Source organism: Amblyraja radiata, chromosome 42, assembly GCF_010909765.2.
Source record: "Amblyraja radiata isolate CabotCenter1 chromosome 42, sAmbRad1.1.pri, whole genome shotgun sequence".
NCBI classification, from domain to species: domain Eukaryota; kingdom Metazoa; phylum Chordata; class Chondrichthyes; order Rajiformes; family Rajidae; genus Amblyraja; species Amblyraja radiata.
The window spans coordinates 5811390-5829378 of NC_045997.1; the positions used below are offsets into that span (position 1 = coordinate 5811390).

General features: G+C 48.2%; 1 protein-coding gene across 1 annotated transcript; it reads right to left on the minus strand.

Annotated features, from left to right (window-relative positions):
* Positions 1-14530: 14530 nt before the first annotated feature.
* On the minus strand, positions 14531-15595 carry LOC116967958 (zinc finger protein 239-like; the record flags this gene model as incomplete). The annotated part of the gene is made up of 3 exons (XM_033014594.1): positions 15545-15595; positions 15316-15457; positions 14531-14982 (listed from the first exon to the last, which is right to left on the minus strand). Coding segments are annotated over exons 1-3 (645 nt in total), but the record flags the coding sequence as incomplete, so codon positions are not given.
* Between the last annotated feature and the right edge of the window lie 2394 nt (positions 15596-17989).

Consider the following 17989-nt stretch of genomic DNA (forward strand, 5'->3'; position numbering starts at 1 on the left):
AAGGATTTGATAAAAAAACTGCACTGGGCCCAAATATTTTCAAATACTGACCCTTCATCCATCTTAAGATCGGAAGTTGATATTCACTGATGGTTACAGAATTTCCAATTCCACTGCAACTCCTGAGAAAATGCAGTCAATGCTTACATACCAAATAACTCGACAATAGGCCGAAGTGGACCCTTCACTGACTTCTGGTAGGGAATGAATGTAACTAAAACGAGGGAGTAATGAAGCATATAGGTTCGGAGTCGCTGTGATACTGGGCGATAAATGATGATCAGAAGGTATATCCATCTATAGTGGGTGGCGTACGTCTCACCCTCACTTGACACTATAGATGGGGAATATAAAACAGTATAATTCGGGAACAGGTCGGTAGGCACCAAAATATATGCCGAGTATGACTCCTACATCATCACGATTAATGTAGTCAGGGACACCGCTGGTACTTCTGGAATCTACAACTGCAGATATTGTTTCCGAGTGAGGGTCCACTGTTATCATTCATCTTGCTCAGCCTTTTCAAAAAATACTCAAAACCTTCCAAAAATATGTTTGCAGCTGCATAGAAATAAAACAATAAAATATAAATTGTGTGCCCCTCTGGATCCCACAAATCTCTTCAAGGTGACTCGCCACAACTCGTGGATAACCTGACGGTCTTCGCCAAAACCGTCCGCAGATTCCGTGATGGATAGTCTCCGTCACACACATCTCGTCAACTGAGATAATAGAAAGGTGCAAGTGAAACATGGTGGTTGAGACGGATATATCAGCCATAATTGAATGGCGGTGTATACAATGGGCCGAATGGCCGAATGCTGGTTCTATAACTTATGAACATTCATTCTGAACTCATGGAAAGGCCATAAAGAAGACTAACAATGCAGGGGAAGAAGCTGTCCTCTGGTCCAGTGGAGTGCGTTTTCAAGCTGCTGTGCCTTTTGCCAGAGGAGTGCATGTAGTAGAACGAATGACCGGGCTGGGACAAGTCTATGTGTGTATTGGCTGCTTTTCCGAACAATGTGAAGTGTAGATGGAATCAATGATGTTTGTGTGATGGACTAAGATACATTCTCAACACTCCAATTTCCTGCGCCTTGAACAGAGTGTTCTTGAACCAAGCAGTGTTGCCACCCGACGAAATACTGTCCACGTGTATCCGTAAGAGTCATTGGAACGAAGCCGATTTCCCTCCGTCTCCTCAGGAGGCAAAGTCTGTTGTGTGCCCTCTTGGCTGTTGCTTTAATGCGGGTGATCGCATCTTGGCCGCAAGTCGTGGGGATATGGGGAGCCTTCTGGAGGACCGGGACCGCATCTGTATGGGACCCGTGTCGAGAATTATAGTGGACGAGTTGTTCATCTATCCTGACTGATCATGATCTTTGAGTCAGAAAGCCGAGGGAATAATGGCGCAGAGGGATGCTGACTTCTGGGTTCAGGAAATTGGCGCTAAGATTGGATGTGATAATGGCATTGAAGGCGGAGTAATAGCCGAGCAATAGGAGCCTGAAGCAGGAATCCTTGTTATCTAAGTGTTCGAAAGATGTTTAAGGCCATGGAAATGATGTTCTCTGTCGACCTGTTGCGACTGCAGGTAAATGCAACGGGTCAAGTTGCCTGGGAGGCTGGAGAGACTGTGCGCCATCACCAACATCTGGAAGTATTTGCCGCGGCTGGATGCCAGAGTAATTGGAGGATAGCAATGAAGGCACGCTATCTTAGCTTTCCTTTGCATCCGGGTGAAGGCCGTCTTCTTCAAGTAGGTTATACTCATAATCGAGTGCAGAGTAATGACGCATTTAATGCATTGATCCCATCCCGTGCAAGCCTTGCCGCAAACCACTGACATTCGTGAAGTTGCCTCGGGACTTCATCCATGTCCGCACATCCCTCGGGGTACCCTTAATAACTCAGCGAAGATCGTAAGTAGACATCTTGTACCGCTCAGGATCATTTGACATGAACGTTGCAGACATGAACATCGCGTGGGAGTCGAGCTCGCGCTTTATCCGTAGATTCTGTTATGGAACCAACTATCGCCGTTTTTGGTGCACGATCCCCAATACACTTGCTGACGAGGTCTGTGACAACTGAGGCTTATTCATCTAGGTTAGCAGCAAAGTACCTTGCATTACAGTGCCCCCGCTCAGGAGCAAACCCGTGCCCCCTCCTCGCCTATCCCCGCGTCGCCATCCGCACCGGGAGATGCATGAGACTCGCAGTGTCCTAGCAACTCCAACACTCGCATGTCTTTGCAAAATACATGCAGAAGACATGTACGTAAGACATGTTGGAAGGTGTGGGAGAGTTGGGGCGAAGGCCCTGTTTTCACAATGTATGACTCGATGACTCTATGACTACATTTGCTGCCATCCTCTCCCAATATTGTTATTTACTGAACTCGCAATAATATCCCGGCTTTAAATGTACCGTTGTTCTAATATCCTTTCGCGAGTAGAAACATATTGATTCGAATCCTGTTGTATCACTGCGAGTCTAGCGAAACTTTGAAAGATTGTTACAGCTTGTTGAATTCAATTTGAGCTTCGGCAGAGAAGAACCGTTTTACAGAAGAAGAGAAGCGAGGCCGCACATGTTGAACGTGTTACAGTATAGCATTCAAATTCCGACATTTATATCAGAATTAGAGGGAAATTACGTCAATATATAATCTCAAATACAGGTACTTCCACTTAGATTAAAACATCATTAGTGGTTATATATCGTGTGGTGAAATCATAGCTGTGAATATTGTTGATACGATGTTCAGATACCATGAAGTGATGTTAATGTTCTTGTTTGTGTCTTCCTGATCCCAGGGGAAGACTATCTCGAGTAGATATGAAGCCCTTCTCTGCGATGTCAGTCCATTCCAGCATCGAACAATGAGCTTCTCTCAGGATGAAAATTATATTCACCGCTCATCCGTTTTTTCTGCTGCCTCCCATTATCCAGGTAGAAATGATTTATTACCCGATTATAGCAGTGCTTGGAATTCTTGGTAAGTAATTGGATCTATGTTATGCATCGTCCATAAAAACATTTTTTCTACTACATTCTTGGTAGATATGTGCTGTTTACATTTCCCTGCCTTCCAATCCATCATAGCCGCGTTTCTGAAGGGCTGAACTCAGTAATACCACGTTTCGGTCACCTGGAACGCAATCGCAAATGCTGCAGTTGTTTGAAATGATTTAATGGCATTCATTAATGATCTGTTTGACTGAATCTTCCTGCAGTCAATAAAATATTTTGTGTTTACTTTATTGTTTCTATTCATCAGTTAGACACCGCTCCTATCCGGTGACACCAGGTAACGTCCCGTCATTTACATGTGTACTAAACCGCGCTTCCTCGTCGCCTCTGTGCACACATATATCGTGAGCCGTTCGGTTCCACAGATACACTCTGGTTTCTGAGCAAACATTACCCCGGCTGCGGTACCGTTGGCCAGAATGTCTCCACTGCTTTACACCCAGGTGAGGGATAGTATTCATCATTGCAATGCCTGCCATGGGTGGATATCCACTCTTGACAGGACCAAACATAGTCTACTCAAGGGGAAGCTCAATGTTTCATTCTCTACGCATTGTTCTGTCCTTGCCCGTGAGAAGCAGTTGCCTTCTGCAGCATCTGTGACAGCAGCAACATCGCTGCCGCAGGGAATCCATTGCACCGAGTAAACGGCTGAAGGAAGTAAACGGCTGAAGACACTGGTCAGAATCTCAGGTACGTGTGTGTTGCGGATCCGATATCCTCTCAATGTGTCTGTAAACAGCAATAGGGAAAATGATACATTTATACAATTTATAACTGGCGAGATGTTACCGAGAGTGATAGGACAAGAGCGGTGACTGACTGATGAATTGAAATGATAAAGTGAAAATAATTGATCTTATTGATTTACTGCGGGAAGTTTCAGTCAAACAGAAAATGATTAAAATAACTGCAATTAACTGCATCGATACAGCACGATGTAATTCGATGCAAATAACGGCATCGTTTACTGTTAGCATGTCATGTTAATGAAACGAAGCGTAAATGTGTTAAAGACGTAGAAAATCACGGCTAAATTTTCAGACATTCATTATGAGTTATCAGATGGCATTTGATTTCACTATCTGCCACAATTAAAACGCCGTGGCGTCTCGCTTCATTTTCAGATTTGTAGTCTGATACTGCCCCTGCCGCGAACACCATGTTTATCCGACCTGATAAAATACCATTCCTTGTAAATTCATTGTAAAATGATCATTATTTTCATTCACGCATATATTGCGATTCCATTCGCCCGTCAACACTGGCGACAGTCCTAACAGTGGAAATGTTTTTTCTTTCTCGTCGCCCAACCTTTAAGAAATGTGTGCGGTGGCCGCTCGCCCTGTCATGAATGCCTGTGCTAAACTCTAATCTTAATGTGAAATCGCGTGTTATGTGGGGCACCCTGTAACATACACTGTTAATGCACTTTGTCGATTTTTGATTCTTCCCGTAACACAGGTAATGTGATATCGATTGTGATCCTGTCCCGGGGAAAGTGCGGTCTCTCCAAATGTGTATCACGCTATCTTGTGGCCATGGCTGCGGCGGATCTGTTGGTTGCTGTCATTGACGTTTTACTTTATCGTATCAATCAGCTATATTTCCCCACAACTTTTCTCTTAATAACTCAAGTCTGTTCCTTCCACCGGGCCCTGAACCACGCAGTCACAGACATTTCCGTGTGGTTAACACTCTCGTTCACATTTGATCGATATTTGATGATTTGTTGCCACAAGCTGAGATCCAGATTTTGCACCGAGAAAACTGCAGCCAGGGTTATAGCAACTGTGTGTCCGCTGTTCTGCTGCAAAAACATCCCCTGGTACTTTGCATTTGATCCTGTTATATCAATACATAATGTAGCATGGGGCTGTAATGTAAAACAGGAATGCTTCATTGAACCCACATGGATATTTTTCACATGGATTCACCGATGTTTCACCCCTCTGCTCCCAATGTTCCTGATATTACTGCTCAACGCTCTAACAGTCGGGCACATTTTAATGGCCAGTCAAGTCCGCAAGAATCTGAGAGGCAGCAAGAATGGTGCGAATCAGAATGATGCCGAGCTGGAAAGCAGAAGGAAGTCAATCATCTTGCTCTTTGCAATTTCGGGCAACTTCATTATGCTTTGGTTGACGTATGTTATATATTTCCTCTGGACACAGATAACAACGCGATTTTATTTTACCGGTCTCAGTGACCCATCGCTAATTGCGGACGAAACCAGCTACATGCTCCTGCTGTTGAGTTGCTGCACAAACACGTGTATTTACGCGGTAACTCAGTCCAAATTCAGAGAGGAACTGAAGACCGGGATGACATATCTGCGGAGAATTATGTCCAAATGTGTTAAGGAAGGAATCTAATGTAGAAACTATAATAAATAAATCACAGCAGCATTGTCTCTCCCGTTTCATCTATGCCAGAAATATTCTCGTGTATATCTGACCTATCTCAGTGCAACATCCAAAATATCCTGAATATTTCTACATTTTGCTTTAGTGAACAAGTCGGCAGATTTAGACTCGGTTAGACACTGAGCGAGCTGATGGTCACGGGATAATTCGTAATCATACATGCACACAACTTAATTAAAAACCTTGTTTGTCGGGAGATCTGTGTGGTCCTGGAAATAGATGGTCGGACATTTGTTTTAGAAAACAAAATATCTTTCCTCTCAACCTGTACATAACAAGGCGTGTTGCATCATCAAATCTCCAATAAATAAACTGCACAGAAAAACGGGTAATTAACAAGCTTCAGTGGGCGTTCAGTCAACACTCTGGGTGCAGTGAGCTGTACCTCATCCGCTGTGATACAGTTCCCAATAATACAGATCACAATGTCACATTGAACAACACATTAACAATTTGCTACTGTTGACCAGCGTTTGGTGTTGATAGTGGAAGTGAGTTGATACTGCTATTCTTGTCATTGATAAACGTGGTGGCTGGTGGATTTGTCGAGGGGTTTATTAGTTTGTGAGGGGAGCGCGGAAAGGCTTCGTGTCATATGTTTGAAATTGAATCCGCATAGGCAGTGATTTCATGGCAGACGCAGACACCGTGGGTAGAATATAATTCGGTATTATACGACTCTGTCGAGCAGAAACTGTAAAGTCAAATCCAGAATTAGAGCCAGATTACTGCTTCTACACCGTCCCATCATGCACCACCAAGGTCTATGCAGTAGCGGTGTAAAATAGTACACGATTCTGTGGACTGTCTCAACACGCACGTTTAATACAGCAGCAGCGAGGTCGATCGAACTGTGGATGGCTATGGAACCTCATGCCTCTGCGCTCTACTTCAATGGAACACAGTCTGGGATTCAGCGTTCAGATGGTCAGGAGAGACGGGAAGAATGTTCTCAGTTGAAGGGATAAAAGTAGTAGATATTCTCGCACACACCTGCTGTGACACAGACATTGGGTATATTCTGTTCTTGAAGTTCAGGGAATCACGTGGTTTCGTGCAGGACAATGATACAGAAGTAATGAGTTTGATTGATGCATCTGTCCTGGTATTTATTATATTATTACTTAAAACAGAGATTGAAGCTCATACAACAAGCTTTCCGTTGTATCATAGTGAATATTCTAGATGTGGTAAAATAGTTTAATAGGTCAATAGTTTGATAGTCCTTTATTGTCACGTGTACACTGAGATACAGTGAAATTTGATGTTACCATAGAATCATACAAAAAAAGCCACAAGATACAAAGTCACATAAAAACGTAAACATAAACAGCCGCCACAGCGGTGTGCGGGAATCCTAAGGCAAACAGCATAGACGGAGAGCCACAGCCGTCAGTCCAATGTCCGGGCCACACACACGCTCCACCGTGTTGTGACCAGAGTTGCACCGACCGTTTGTCGCTCTCTCTGTCAGGAAGCCGTCCGCACCCGCACCAGACTCTAGGATGCTCCCGTGTTATGACGTCCCCGCAGCTCCGAGACCACGGATTCACGCCCATCCCTCCCAGTCCCCACCAACGCAAGCAGCATCCATCTTACTCCTCACTGTGACGGAAGGCGAATACATTTTACCTTCTTCCTCCTTCAAATGAGGGTTGATAAAGAATATATTTCCCCACACATTGTTGCAACAAACATTTCCAGCACAACACAGTTGGAAAATTACTTCAACGCCTCAAAGAACGATAGTTACATGTTAAGTGCTTTGAGATTAGTGTATGGATAAATAAATAATGCAAGATTAAGAATCATGTGTACTCAGAGAAGACTATGGCGACACAGTGCCGTAGCCGGAAGAGCTGCTGCCTCACCGAGCTAGTAACATGCATTTGATCCCGACCCCAGATGTTTCTGTGTGTGGCGTTTGCAAGTTCTCATTTTGACCGTGTACGTTTTGTCCGAATGCTCCGGTTTTCCCCGACATTCCATGGACATAAGGATTTATCGGTCAATTAAGCTCTGTAAATTGCCCCTAGTGTACCGGATGTGGATGGGGAAAGTAGGATAACATGAAACTTACGAATGGGTGACCGATGGCCGGCGAGGACTTGTTCGACCAAAGGGCCCGTATCATGGAGTCATAGATTCATAGAGGGATTCAGCATGGAAACAGGCCGTTCGGCCCATCCTTCCTCCAACGACCAACATGTCCCAGCTACACTAGTCCCAACTGCACGCATTTGGCCCATATCCCAGTAAACCAAACCTCCATGTATCTGTCTGACTGTTTCTTAAAGGGTGGGATAGTTACTGCCTCCACAAACTCCTCTGGCAGGTTGTTCCATGCACCCACCACACTTTGTGTGAAAATGTTACTCCTCTGATTCATATGAAATCGTTTCCCCTTCACCTTGACCCTATGTCCTCTGGACCGCGATTCATCTACTCTGATTCTATTCCTATTCCTCTCATGATTTTACACACCTCTATGAGACCCACCTCATCCTCCTGCACTCCAAGGAGTAGAGTCCCAGCCAGCTCAACCTCTCCCTATACCTCACGCCCTCTGGTCCTGGCACCATTCTCGTAAAACGTTTCCTTCAATCTTACACTTTCCAGCTTGACAACATATTTCCAATAACATGGTTCCCACCATGAAATCCATGATGTATATTTCATTCACATCAAAGGAATAGGTATGATTTTCTTCTGCACAAATTTCCAGCATAGCCTAGTTCGAATATTTTCTCAGCAACTCTTCAAATGGGGCATTCAGCCCTCACAGAGATGACTGTCCTCAACTTCCTCAACCATCTACTCTGCTGCAGCTTTTTGCACTCGCATTCCTCCAAGGAGCGCCCGTTGTTCAGCCACGCTGGTCAAAGCCAGAAACGAGACACTACTGTGAAGCTGGAAGCAATTACTTCAATGTTGAATGCCACATGCGAGTAAGGCTGCAGGAGTGCAGTCCAAGGTTTAGGTCAGGAATAATATCTCAGCCTGGATCCGCTCCGACTGTCACAGGTCATGTCCACACATCCGACATCAACTCGCTTTTATATTCCCGCTTTCAAATCAACCGACCCAGAGTCTGCCGCTTATCTGTACAGTTGGGGGAACGGCAATGGACAATTCTCTAATCGGCAGGTTCATATGAATCATAGAAACATACAAACATAGAAAATAGGTGCAGGAGTAGGCCATTCGGCCCTTCGAGCCTGCACCGCCATTCGATATGATCATGGCTGATGATCCAACTCAGTATCCCATCCGTTCCTTCTATCCTAACCCCCTGATCCCTTTAGCCACAAGGGCCACATCTAACTCCCTCTTAAATATAGCCAATGAACTGGCCTCAACTATCTTCTGAGGCAGGGAATTCCACAGATTCACCACTCTCTGTGTAAAAAATGATTTTCTCAGCTCGGTCCTAAAAGACTTCCCTCTTATCCTTAAACTATGACCCCTAGTTCTGGACTTCTCCAACATCGGGAATAATCTTCCTGCATCTAGCCTGTCCAACCCCTTAAGAATTTTGTAAGTTTCTATAAGATTCCCCCTCAATCTTCTGAATTCTAGCGTGTACAAGCCGAGTCTATCCAGTCTTTCTGCATATGAAAGTCCTGCCATCCCAGGAATCAGTCTGGTGAACCTTCTCTGTACTCCCTCTATGGCAAGTATGCCTTTCCTCAGATTAGGAGACCAAAACTGTACGCAATACACAAGGTGTGTTCTCACCAAGACCCTGTACAACTGCAGTAGAACGTCCCTGCTCCTATACTCAAATCCTTTTGCTATGAATGCTAACATACCAATTGTTTTTTTCACTGCCTGCTGCACCTGCATTCCTACTTTCAATGACTGGTGTACCATGACACCCAGGTCTCGTTGCATCTCCCCTTTTCCTAATCGGCCACCATTCAGATAATAGTCTACTTTCCTGTTTTTGCCACCAAAGTGGATAACCTCCCATTTATCCGCATTATACTACATCTGCCATGCATTTGCCCACTCACCCAATCTATCCAAGTCACCTTGCAGCCTCCCAGCATCACCCTCACAGCTAACACTGCCTCCCAGCTCTGTGTGAAAAAGTGTTTCCTCACATCCGTTCTAAATGGTTTACCCCTTATTCTTAAACTGTGGCCCCTGGTTCTGAACTCCCCCAACACCGGGAACATGTTTCCTGCCTCCAGCAAAGTGTGTCCAGGTTCAGCTCCTGAAGGACCGTGTTGGGGCACTGGAGAAGCAGCTGGATGACCTCAGGGTCATCCGGGAAAATCCTGGACAGTAAGATCGTTACACCGAAGATACCCGAAGAGAGAAGGGACAGGTCAGCGATTCAAAAGGTGACGCTGAGGCATAACCGAAGAGACAGACGTCAGGCAGAGCCGTGGTAGTCGGGGATAGATGGGTTTCTGCGGCAACAGGTGGGAGTCAAGGATGGTGTGTTGCCTCACTGGTGCCAGGATGCAGGACGTCACGGACCGATTGCAGAGCATCCTCAAGGGTGAAGGTGAGCAGCCGGAAGTGGTAGTGCATGTCGGCACAAATGACGTCGGGAAGAGATTTGCCCACTAGTCAGGGCTGCAGGTTCACCAGCGGATGCACAGCAGTGAGCGGCCCTTCACCTGCTCAGACTGCGGCAAAGGCTTCAAGTCGTTATCGGGACTGACATTTCACAGGCACACTGGTGAGCGACCTTACACCTACAGCGACTGCGACAAGGGCTTTACCCAGTCCATCACCCTGCTGGAGCACCAGCGCACCCGCACCGGCGAGCGACCCTACACCTGTTCCCAGTGCGGCAAGGGCTTCACCGCCCCACCAGGCTGCTGTCCCATCAGCGTGTTCACGCCGGCGACCGTCCCGTCCCCAGCCCAATGTGTGGAGAGCGCTTTTCCATGGCCTCCCACGCCCTGTCTCACCATCGCATGCACACCAGTGACCAGCCCTACGACTGCCCGTTCTGTGGTGAGGCGTTTGACAGCTCGCGGGGGTTGTGGCAGCACCGGCGGGCCCATGCCGGCGAGCAGCTGCTCCCACTGCGGCAAACGGGGGCTGCAGGAGCACCAACGGATACACAGACCGTGATGGAGAAGGTGAGGACAGACTCTACGATGGCAGTATAAAACTGGTCCAGCATTGTCTGTGGCAGATTGTGTTTCTCAGCTGCCGCAAGAAGTACATCCTCTGTTGGGCCTTTTTGACTGTAGAGTCGATGGTGGCCTCCCATTGATCTGTCCAACAATGATCTATTCTACATTTCCGTTGAACTCCATTCCCTTTGCCCTGTTTTCACTCCTTATACTTCCTTATCTCTGAACATCCCATCAGATTGAAGAAGGGTCTCGACCCGAAACGTCACGTATACCTTCTCTCCACAGATGCTGCCCGACCCGCGGAGTGACTTCAGCACTGCTTGACCTTCCCGTGATGCATGCTGTCCCCACGTGACTGCGCAAGGGCATGGGGCGGGGCCAGCAACCCCCCTCACATTGGCAGTGACATCAGGGCGTCGGTCGTACGTGCGTGAGGCTGACATCACGGAGCAGGACGGGTGGATGTGCTGACGCCTCAAAGCGGTCCCCGGATGCTCGGAGCCCCCCCAAGCACTAGTAATGTTCACGCATTAGTAATGTCCTGATTGCCAGTTTGTTGACTCTCTGTGTTCACCTCCTGCATGGTTTAGGATCCGTTGCTGTGGACGGAGAGACGGGGACGTGAGCGGCCATTACACTAAGTGTTGATCAACAGGAGCAAACTGTGTAAGAAAAATTAATATCCTTCCTTATTTAATTTTGATTGGAATTGAACAAGGTAACGAAAGGAAGTATTGGATGTGACAATAGGCAAATCTCGCTTGACCAGGTGCAGAAGAGGTTGTGGAAATCGGCAAAGTAAGATTAGACGTATTACCTCTTGTCTGGGAATGTGTGAAGGGTGGATGGTAAATGTAAACATGAAATAGCAGAGCAGATAACGAAGCTTGTTTACTCTTCTTTGAGGAGTTACAGAGGATCTCACGCGCCCCCTACCGCTAGTAGCATAGATACGTTGCAGTAAATGGGAGGCTTATGATTGGTTTGAAATGGGGATGGTGGCGTGGGCCGCCTGAAAGATGAGATAAAATAATGTCAAGATGCTCTTGTATTGTGTTTGACGTATTAACCATCTGTCAGACGTGTTAATCATTCCCCCATACCTCTCCCACATGCACACCCCCCTCCACCACACCCCTCCCCTGACTGGTGGAATATTGGTTTGGGGGAACGGGTTGCATTGGGGGAACAGGTGAGTGGTGGAATATTGCGTTGGGGAATGGGTTGAGTTGGGGGGACCAGGCCTCCCATGTGACTGGGACCCAACGGGTCCCACTTAGTCTAATCATGCAATGAAATCTCAAAACAAATCTGCGAAGTCGCCACTTTTCATTTTCCTTTAATTTTCCTCTAAATTAATTACTTCACAAAAAGGGACATTCATTTCATTGGAATACAACTTGGCTCCAGCGGGTTGATGAGCAAAAGTTATTGTTTACCGCAGCTGGAGTCTAGCTGACGTCCAAGGGCGGAGAGCGAGATCCCAACGTTCAGAGTTGAGGGGGAACGGCCGGGCGACGGGAAGCGGTGACTCCGGATTAATCCTGACGCCTTTCGCCAGTGAAAAGACAGAGGAATGACAAAGAGATGGCCCACGGTGGGAGATGTCTCCTTAATTTGGAAAATTGAATGTTCATGTCATTGGGCTGTAAGCTATGAGGTGCGTGTCACTTCACTCAGGCAATGGAGGAGGGCCAGGACAGAAAGACCTGTGTGGGAGTGGGAAGGGGAGTTGGTTGGCAACCGGGAGATCCAGCAAGCTTGGCGGACCGAGCGAAAGCGTAGGGTGAAATGCACGCCTAGTCTAGTACAAGGAACTGCCGGTGGTGGTTTACAAAGAGACACAATCTCCTGGAGTAACTTGCACCTCTGGAGAGCACAGGCAACATTCTAGGTCAAGACCCTTCTTCGGACTGCTTGGTGTGGGGTTTGGAGAAAGTTGGAAAGGAGTGTTGCGAGTGGCCGCCTAATGGGCCTGTCCCACTTGGCGATTTTTTAGGCAGCTGCCAGAGGCTGTCATAGTCACAGCAGGTCGCCGAAAAACCGGCGGCAACCCACGTCATCCTGGCGACAACCTACGTCATCACCTACGTTAGGAGGTCAAGCTACGCTCATTGGCGTCAAACCCACTGTCGCCGAAAAAATGTCAACACTTAGCGGCGACATCATAGTCGCAATGAATTTTTGCTCTTTTGAGGGGACTATTCCCGGCGACAACGTGTCGCCTGTAGTTGCCTAAAAAATGCCTAAGTGGGAGATGGACCATTAGATTCCCTTTACTGCACAGATGCAGCTTGACCCACTGAGTTCCTCCACCGCTTTAGAGGGAATGGACAGACAACGTTTTGAATCAGGACCCATCTTCAGACTGATTGGAGAGGGTGGGGGGAGGAAGCTGGAAAAGTGATGGGGGCTGGCAAGTGATAGGTGGATACAAAAGCCTGGCAAGTGATAAGTGGATACAAAATACTGGAGTAACTCAGTGGGACAGGCAGCAACTCTAGAGAGAAGGAATGGGTGATGTTTCAGGTTGAGACCCTTCTTTAGAAGTGACATGTATCTGTCGATATCTGTTTCTTAAACATTGGGATAGTCCCAGCCTCACTTTCATCCTCTGGCAGCTGTAGTTTGTTAGATGCACAGAATATTTTGCCAGAATGTGGGAATCGAGGAACAGAGGACATGGGTTCAAGGTGAAGGGGAAAAGATTTTATAGGTTTCTGAGGGGTAACTTCTCCACACAGAGGGTGGTGGGTGTATGGAACAAGCTGCCAGAGGAGATAGTTGAGGCGGGGACTATATCAACGTTTAAGAAACAGATATGGACAGGTGCATGGATAGGACAAGTTTGGAAGGATATGGCCCAAATGCAGGCAGGTGGGACTAGCGTAGTTAGGATATGTTGGTCGGTGTGGGCAAGTTGGGCCGACGGTCCTGTTTCCACAATCTATCACTCGATGACTCCAACACGAAGTGCTGCAGTAACTCGGCGGGTCAGGTAGCATCTGTGGAGAACATGGATAGGTGACAGTTCGTGTCGGGACCCTTCTTCAGACTGACACTATATTAACATGAGGGGTTGATCGGTAGGTGAGTGAAGTAAGTGACAGAGGCGAGAGAAACTAAGGAGGTAAAAGGATGTGAGATAAGGAGAGAGGAATGTATACGTGCAGCTTTAAGGGACATTGGTCAGGTAGTATTTGGAGCATTGCATGCAGTTCTGGTCACTCCATTACAGGACTGATGTGGAGGCTTTGGGGAAGTTGCAGAGATGGTTAACCAGAATGGTTTAAAAACAAGGAACTGCAGATGCTGGTTTACAAAAAAGATACAAAATGCTGGAGTAACTCAGCGGGACAGGCAGCATCTCTGGAGAGAAGGACTGGGTAACATTTCGGGTCGAGACTGAGGAGGGTCTCGACCACAAACGTTACCCATTCGTTCCAGCATTTTGTGTCAACCTTAACAGCGCCTATCCACATGGTGGTGTGCGGGCAGGTGAAGGGGCGCTGGCCAGTGTGGACCAGCAGGTGGTCAAGGTGGGTTTACAGGACGGGCAGGGCAAGGGACGCTCACCACTGTGGGTACGCCGGCGCTGCCACAGGCTGGACATGCGGGTGAAACCCTTGCAACACTCAGCGCACACAAAGGGTCTCTCTCTGGTGTGTATCCGCCTGTGCTCCCGCAGCCCCCATGCTCTCTTGTCACAGTGGGGGCAGCTGCGCGCCAGCGTGGGCCCGCCGGTGCTGCCGCAACCCCCCGCAACCCCCGCGAGCTGTCAAACGTCTCACCACAGTACGGGCAGTCGTAGGGCTGGCCACTGGTGTGCACATGCTGGTGAGACAGGGCATGGGAGGCCATGGCAAAGCGCTCTCCACACACCGGGCCGGAGATGGGATGGTCACCGGCGTGCACCCGCTGGTGGGACAGCAGTTGGGTGGAGCAGATGAAGCGCTTGCCGCACTGGATACAGGTGAAGGGACGCTCGCCGGTGTGGGTGCGCTGGTGCAGCAGCAGGTGGCCAGATTGGGTGAAGCCCTTGCCGCACTGGGCGCAGGTGTAGGGACGCTCGCCGGTGTGGGTGCGCTGGTGTTTCAGCAGGTTGCTAGAGCTGGTGAAGCCCTTGCCGCACTGGGCACAGGTGTTGGGGCGCTCGCCGGTATGGGTGCGCTGGTGCTCCAGCAAGTAGCTGGACTGGGAGAAGCTCTTGCCGCACTGGGCGCAGGTGTAGGGACGCTCGCCGGTGTGGGTGCGCTGGTGCTTCAGCAGGTTGTTGGATTGGGTGAAGCGCTTGCCGCACTGGATACAGGTGAAGGGACGCTCGTCGGTGTGGGTGCGCTGGTGTTTCAGCAGGCTGTTGGACTGGGTGAAGCCCTTGCCGCACTGGGTGCAGGTGTAGGGCCAGTCCCCGGTGTGGGTGGGCTGGTGCTTCAGCAGGCTCCTGGTGCTGATGAAGCCCTTGCCGCACTGGGCACAAATGTGGGGACGCTCGCCGGTGTGGGTGCGCTGGTGCTTCAGCAGGTTGCTAGAGCTGGTGAAGCCCTTGCCGCACTGGGCACAGGTGTAGGGGCGCTCGCCGTTGTGGGTGCGCTGGTGCTCCAGCAGCCTGGTGGATCTGGTGAAGCCCATGCCACAGTTGCTGCAGGTGAAGGGCCGCTCCGCAGTATGCAACCGCCTGTGCACCTTCAGGTCGTTGGACGACTTGAAGTCATTTCCGCAGTCGGAGCAGGTGAAGGGCCGCTCACTGCTGTGCACCCGCTGGTGCTCCTGCAGCTGTGCCAACTGGGTAAATCTCTTGCCGCATGTGGAGCAGGCATAGGGCTTCTCGCCCGTGTGCACTTGCAGGTGGGCCTCTAGGGCATTCGCCGTCTTGAAACTCTTGCCGCACTCCGAGCAATTGAAGGGGCGTTCTCTCGTGTGCACCGGCCGGTGGGTCTCCAGCTCGCTCGGGCACTGCCAGGCCTTGCCACATACGTCGCACTCATAACGTTTCTCCTTGTGGTGCCCAGTCATGTGGTCCTCCATCGAAGCTCAGCAAACACACCGAGCAAATGGGGTTGGTACCAGCAACCTGGCCGCCCTCAATGGCCGCTCACAAACCCGTCTCTCCGTCCACAGCAACGGCTCCTAAACCCTGCTGGAGGGGAACAGAGGGTCAACAAACTGCCATACAGTACATTACTAACACAGATTGGGTGCGTTTATGGTGGAGGAAACCATTATATAATTCTGCGCGGCACACTGTCGCAGCGGTACAGTTACAGTTGCTGCCTCACCGCCAGAGACCCGAGGTCGATCCTGACTTTGGGTGCTGTCTGTGCGGAGATTGTACGTTTTCCCCTTGACCTGTGTGGGTTTTTACTCCGTGTAAGACGTTCAGGGTTGTAGATTAATCGGCCTCCGCAAAATTGCTAAATTGTCCCTAATGTCCGTAGGGTTATTGCTAGTGTACGGGGTGATTGCTGGTCGGCGCGGACTCCGTGGGCCGAAAGGCCTGTTGTTTCGGCGCTGCATCTCTAAACTAAACTAAACCAAAGGGTGTTGACGCAAAACGCCACCCATTCCTTCTCTCCACGGATGCTGCCCTGTAGCTCAGAAAGGTAGGGGAAAAAGAGGAGGGCAATAGTAATTGGGGACTCTAAAGTTAGGGGGTCGGATAGGCGATTCTGTGGATGCAGTCAGGAGACCCGGATGGAAGTCTGCCTCCCTGGTGCCAGGGTCTCGGATGTGTCTCAACGCGTCCAAGATATCTTGAAATCAGAGGGAGAGGAGCCTGAGGTCGTGGTACATATAGATACCAATGACATAGGTAAAAAAAGAGAAGAGGTCCTGAAGGGAGAATTTAGGGAGTTGGGAGGAGAGTTAAGGAAAAGGACCAAAAAAGTTACAGTCTCAGGATTACTGCCTATGCCACGCGAAAGTGAGAGTAGGAATGGAGCGAGGTGGAGGATAAATGCGTGGCTGAAGGACTGGTGCAGTGGGCAGGGATTCAAGTTTTTGGATCATTGGGACTACTTTTGGGGAAGGTGTGACCTGTACAGAAAGCACGGGTTGCACTTGAACCCGAGGGGGGCCAATATCCTGGCTGGGAGATTTGCAAAGGCTACTGGGGAGACTTTAAACTAGAATGGTTGGGGGGTGGGACTCAAATAGAGAAAGCTAGTAGACAGAGTGTGAGGCAGGAGGCAGAGAAGGGAAGCACACGGACCCAAAATCTAGGGAAGAAGAAAACGAAAATAAACAGAGAATAAGAGACGGTGGGTTTCTTAAATGTGCATATTTTAATGCTAGGAGCATTGTAAGAAAGGTGGATGAGCTTAGAGCCTGGATTGACACCTGAAAGTAAGATGTTGTGGCGATCAGTGAAACATGGTTGCAGGAGGGCTGTGATTGGAAACTAAATATTCCTGGATTTCGTTGCTTCAGGTGTGATATAATTGGAGGGGCACGAGGTGGAGGTGTTGCATTGCTTGTCAGGGAAGATATTACAGCAGTGCTTTGGCAGGGTAGATTGGAGGGCTCGTCTAGGGAGGCTATTTGGGTGGAACTGAGAAGTGATTGTGGGAGATTTCAATTTTCCACATAGACTGGGAAACACATTCTGTAAAAGGGCTGGATGGTTTGGAGTTTGTAAAATGTATGCAGGATAGTTTTTTGCAGCAATACATAGAGGTACCTATTAGAAATGAGACAGGTCAGGTGGCGGAGGTATGCGTTGGGGAGCACTTCGGGTCCAGTGATCACAATACCATTAGTTTCAATATAATTATGGAGAGGGTCAGAACTGGACTTAGGGTTGAGATTTTTGATTGGAGAAAGGCTAACTTTGATGAGATGGGAAAGGATTTAAAAGGAGTTAATTGGGACATTTTGTTTTATGGGAAGGATGTAGAAGAGAAATGGAGGATATTTAAAGGGGACATTTTAAGAGTACAGAATCTTTATGTCCCTGTTCGGTTGAAAGGAAATAGTAAAAATTGGAAAGAGCCATGGTTTTCAAGGGAAATTGGACACTTGGTTCGGAAAAAGAGAGTGATCTACAATAATTATAGGCAGCATGGAGTGAATGAGGTGCTTGAGGAGTATAAAGAATGTAAAAAGAATCTTAAGAAAGAAATTAGAAAAGCTAAAAGAAGATATGAGGTTGCTTTGGCAAGTAAGGTGAAAGTAAATCCAAAGGGTTTCTACAGCAATATTAATAGCAAAAGGATTACGAGGGATAAAATTGGTCCATTAGAGAGACAGAGTGGACAGCTATCTGCAGAGCCAAAAGAGATGGGGGAGATATTGAACAATTTCTTTTCTTCGGTATTCACCAATGAGAAGGATATTGAATTATATGAGGTAAGGCAAACCAGTCGAGTAGCTATGGATACTATGAGATTCAAATAACAAGGTGTACTGACACTTTTGAAAAAT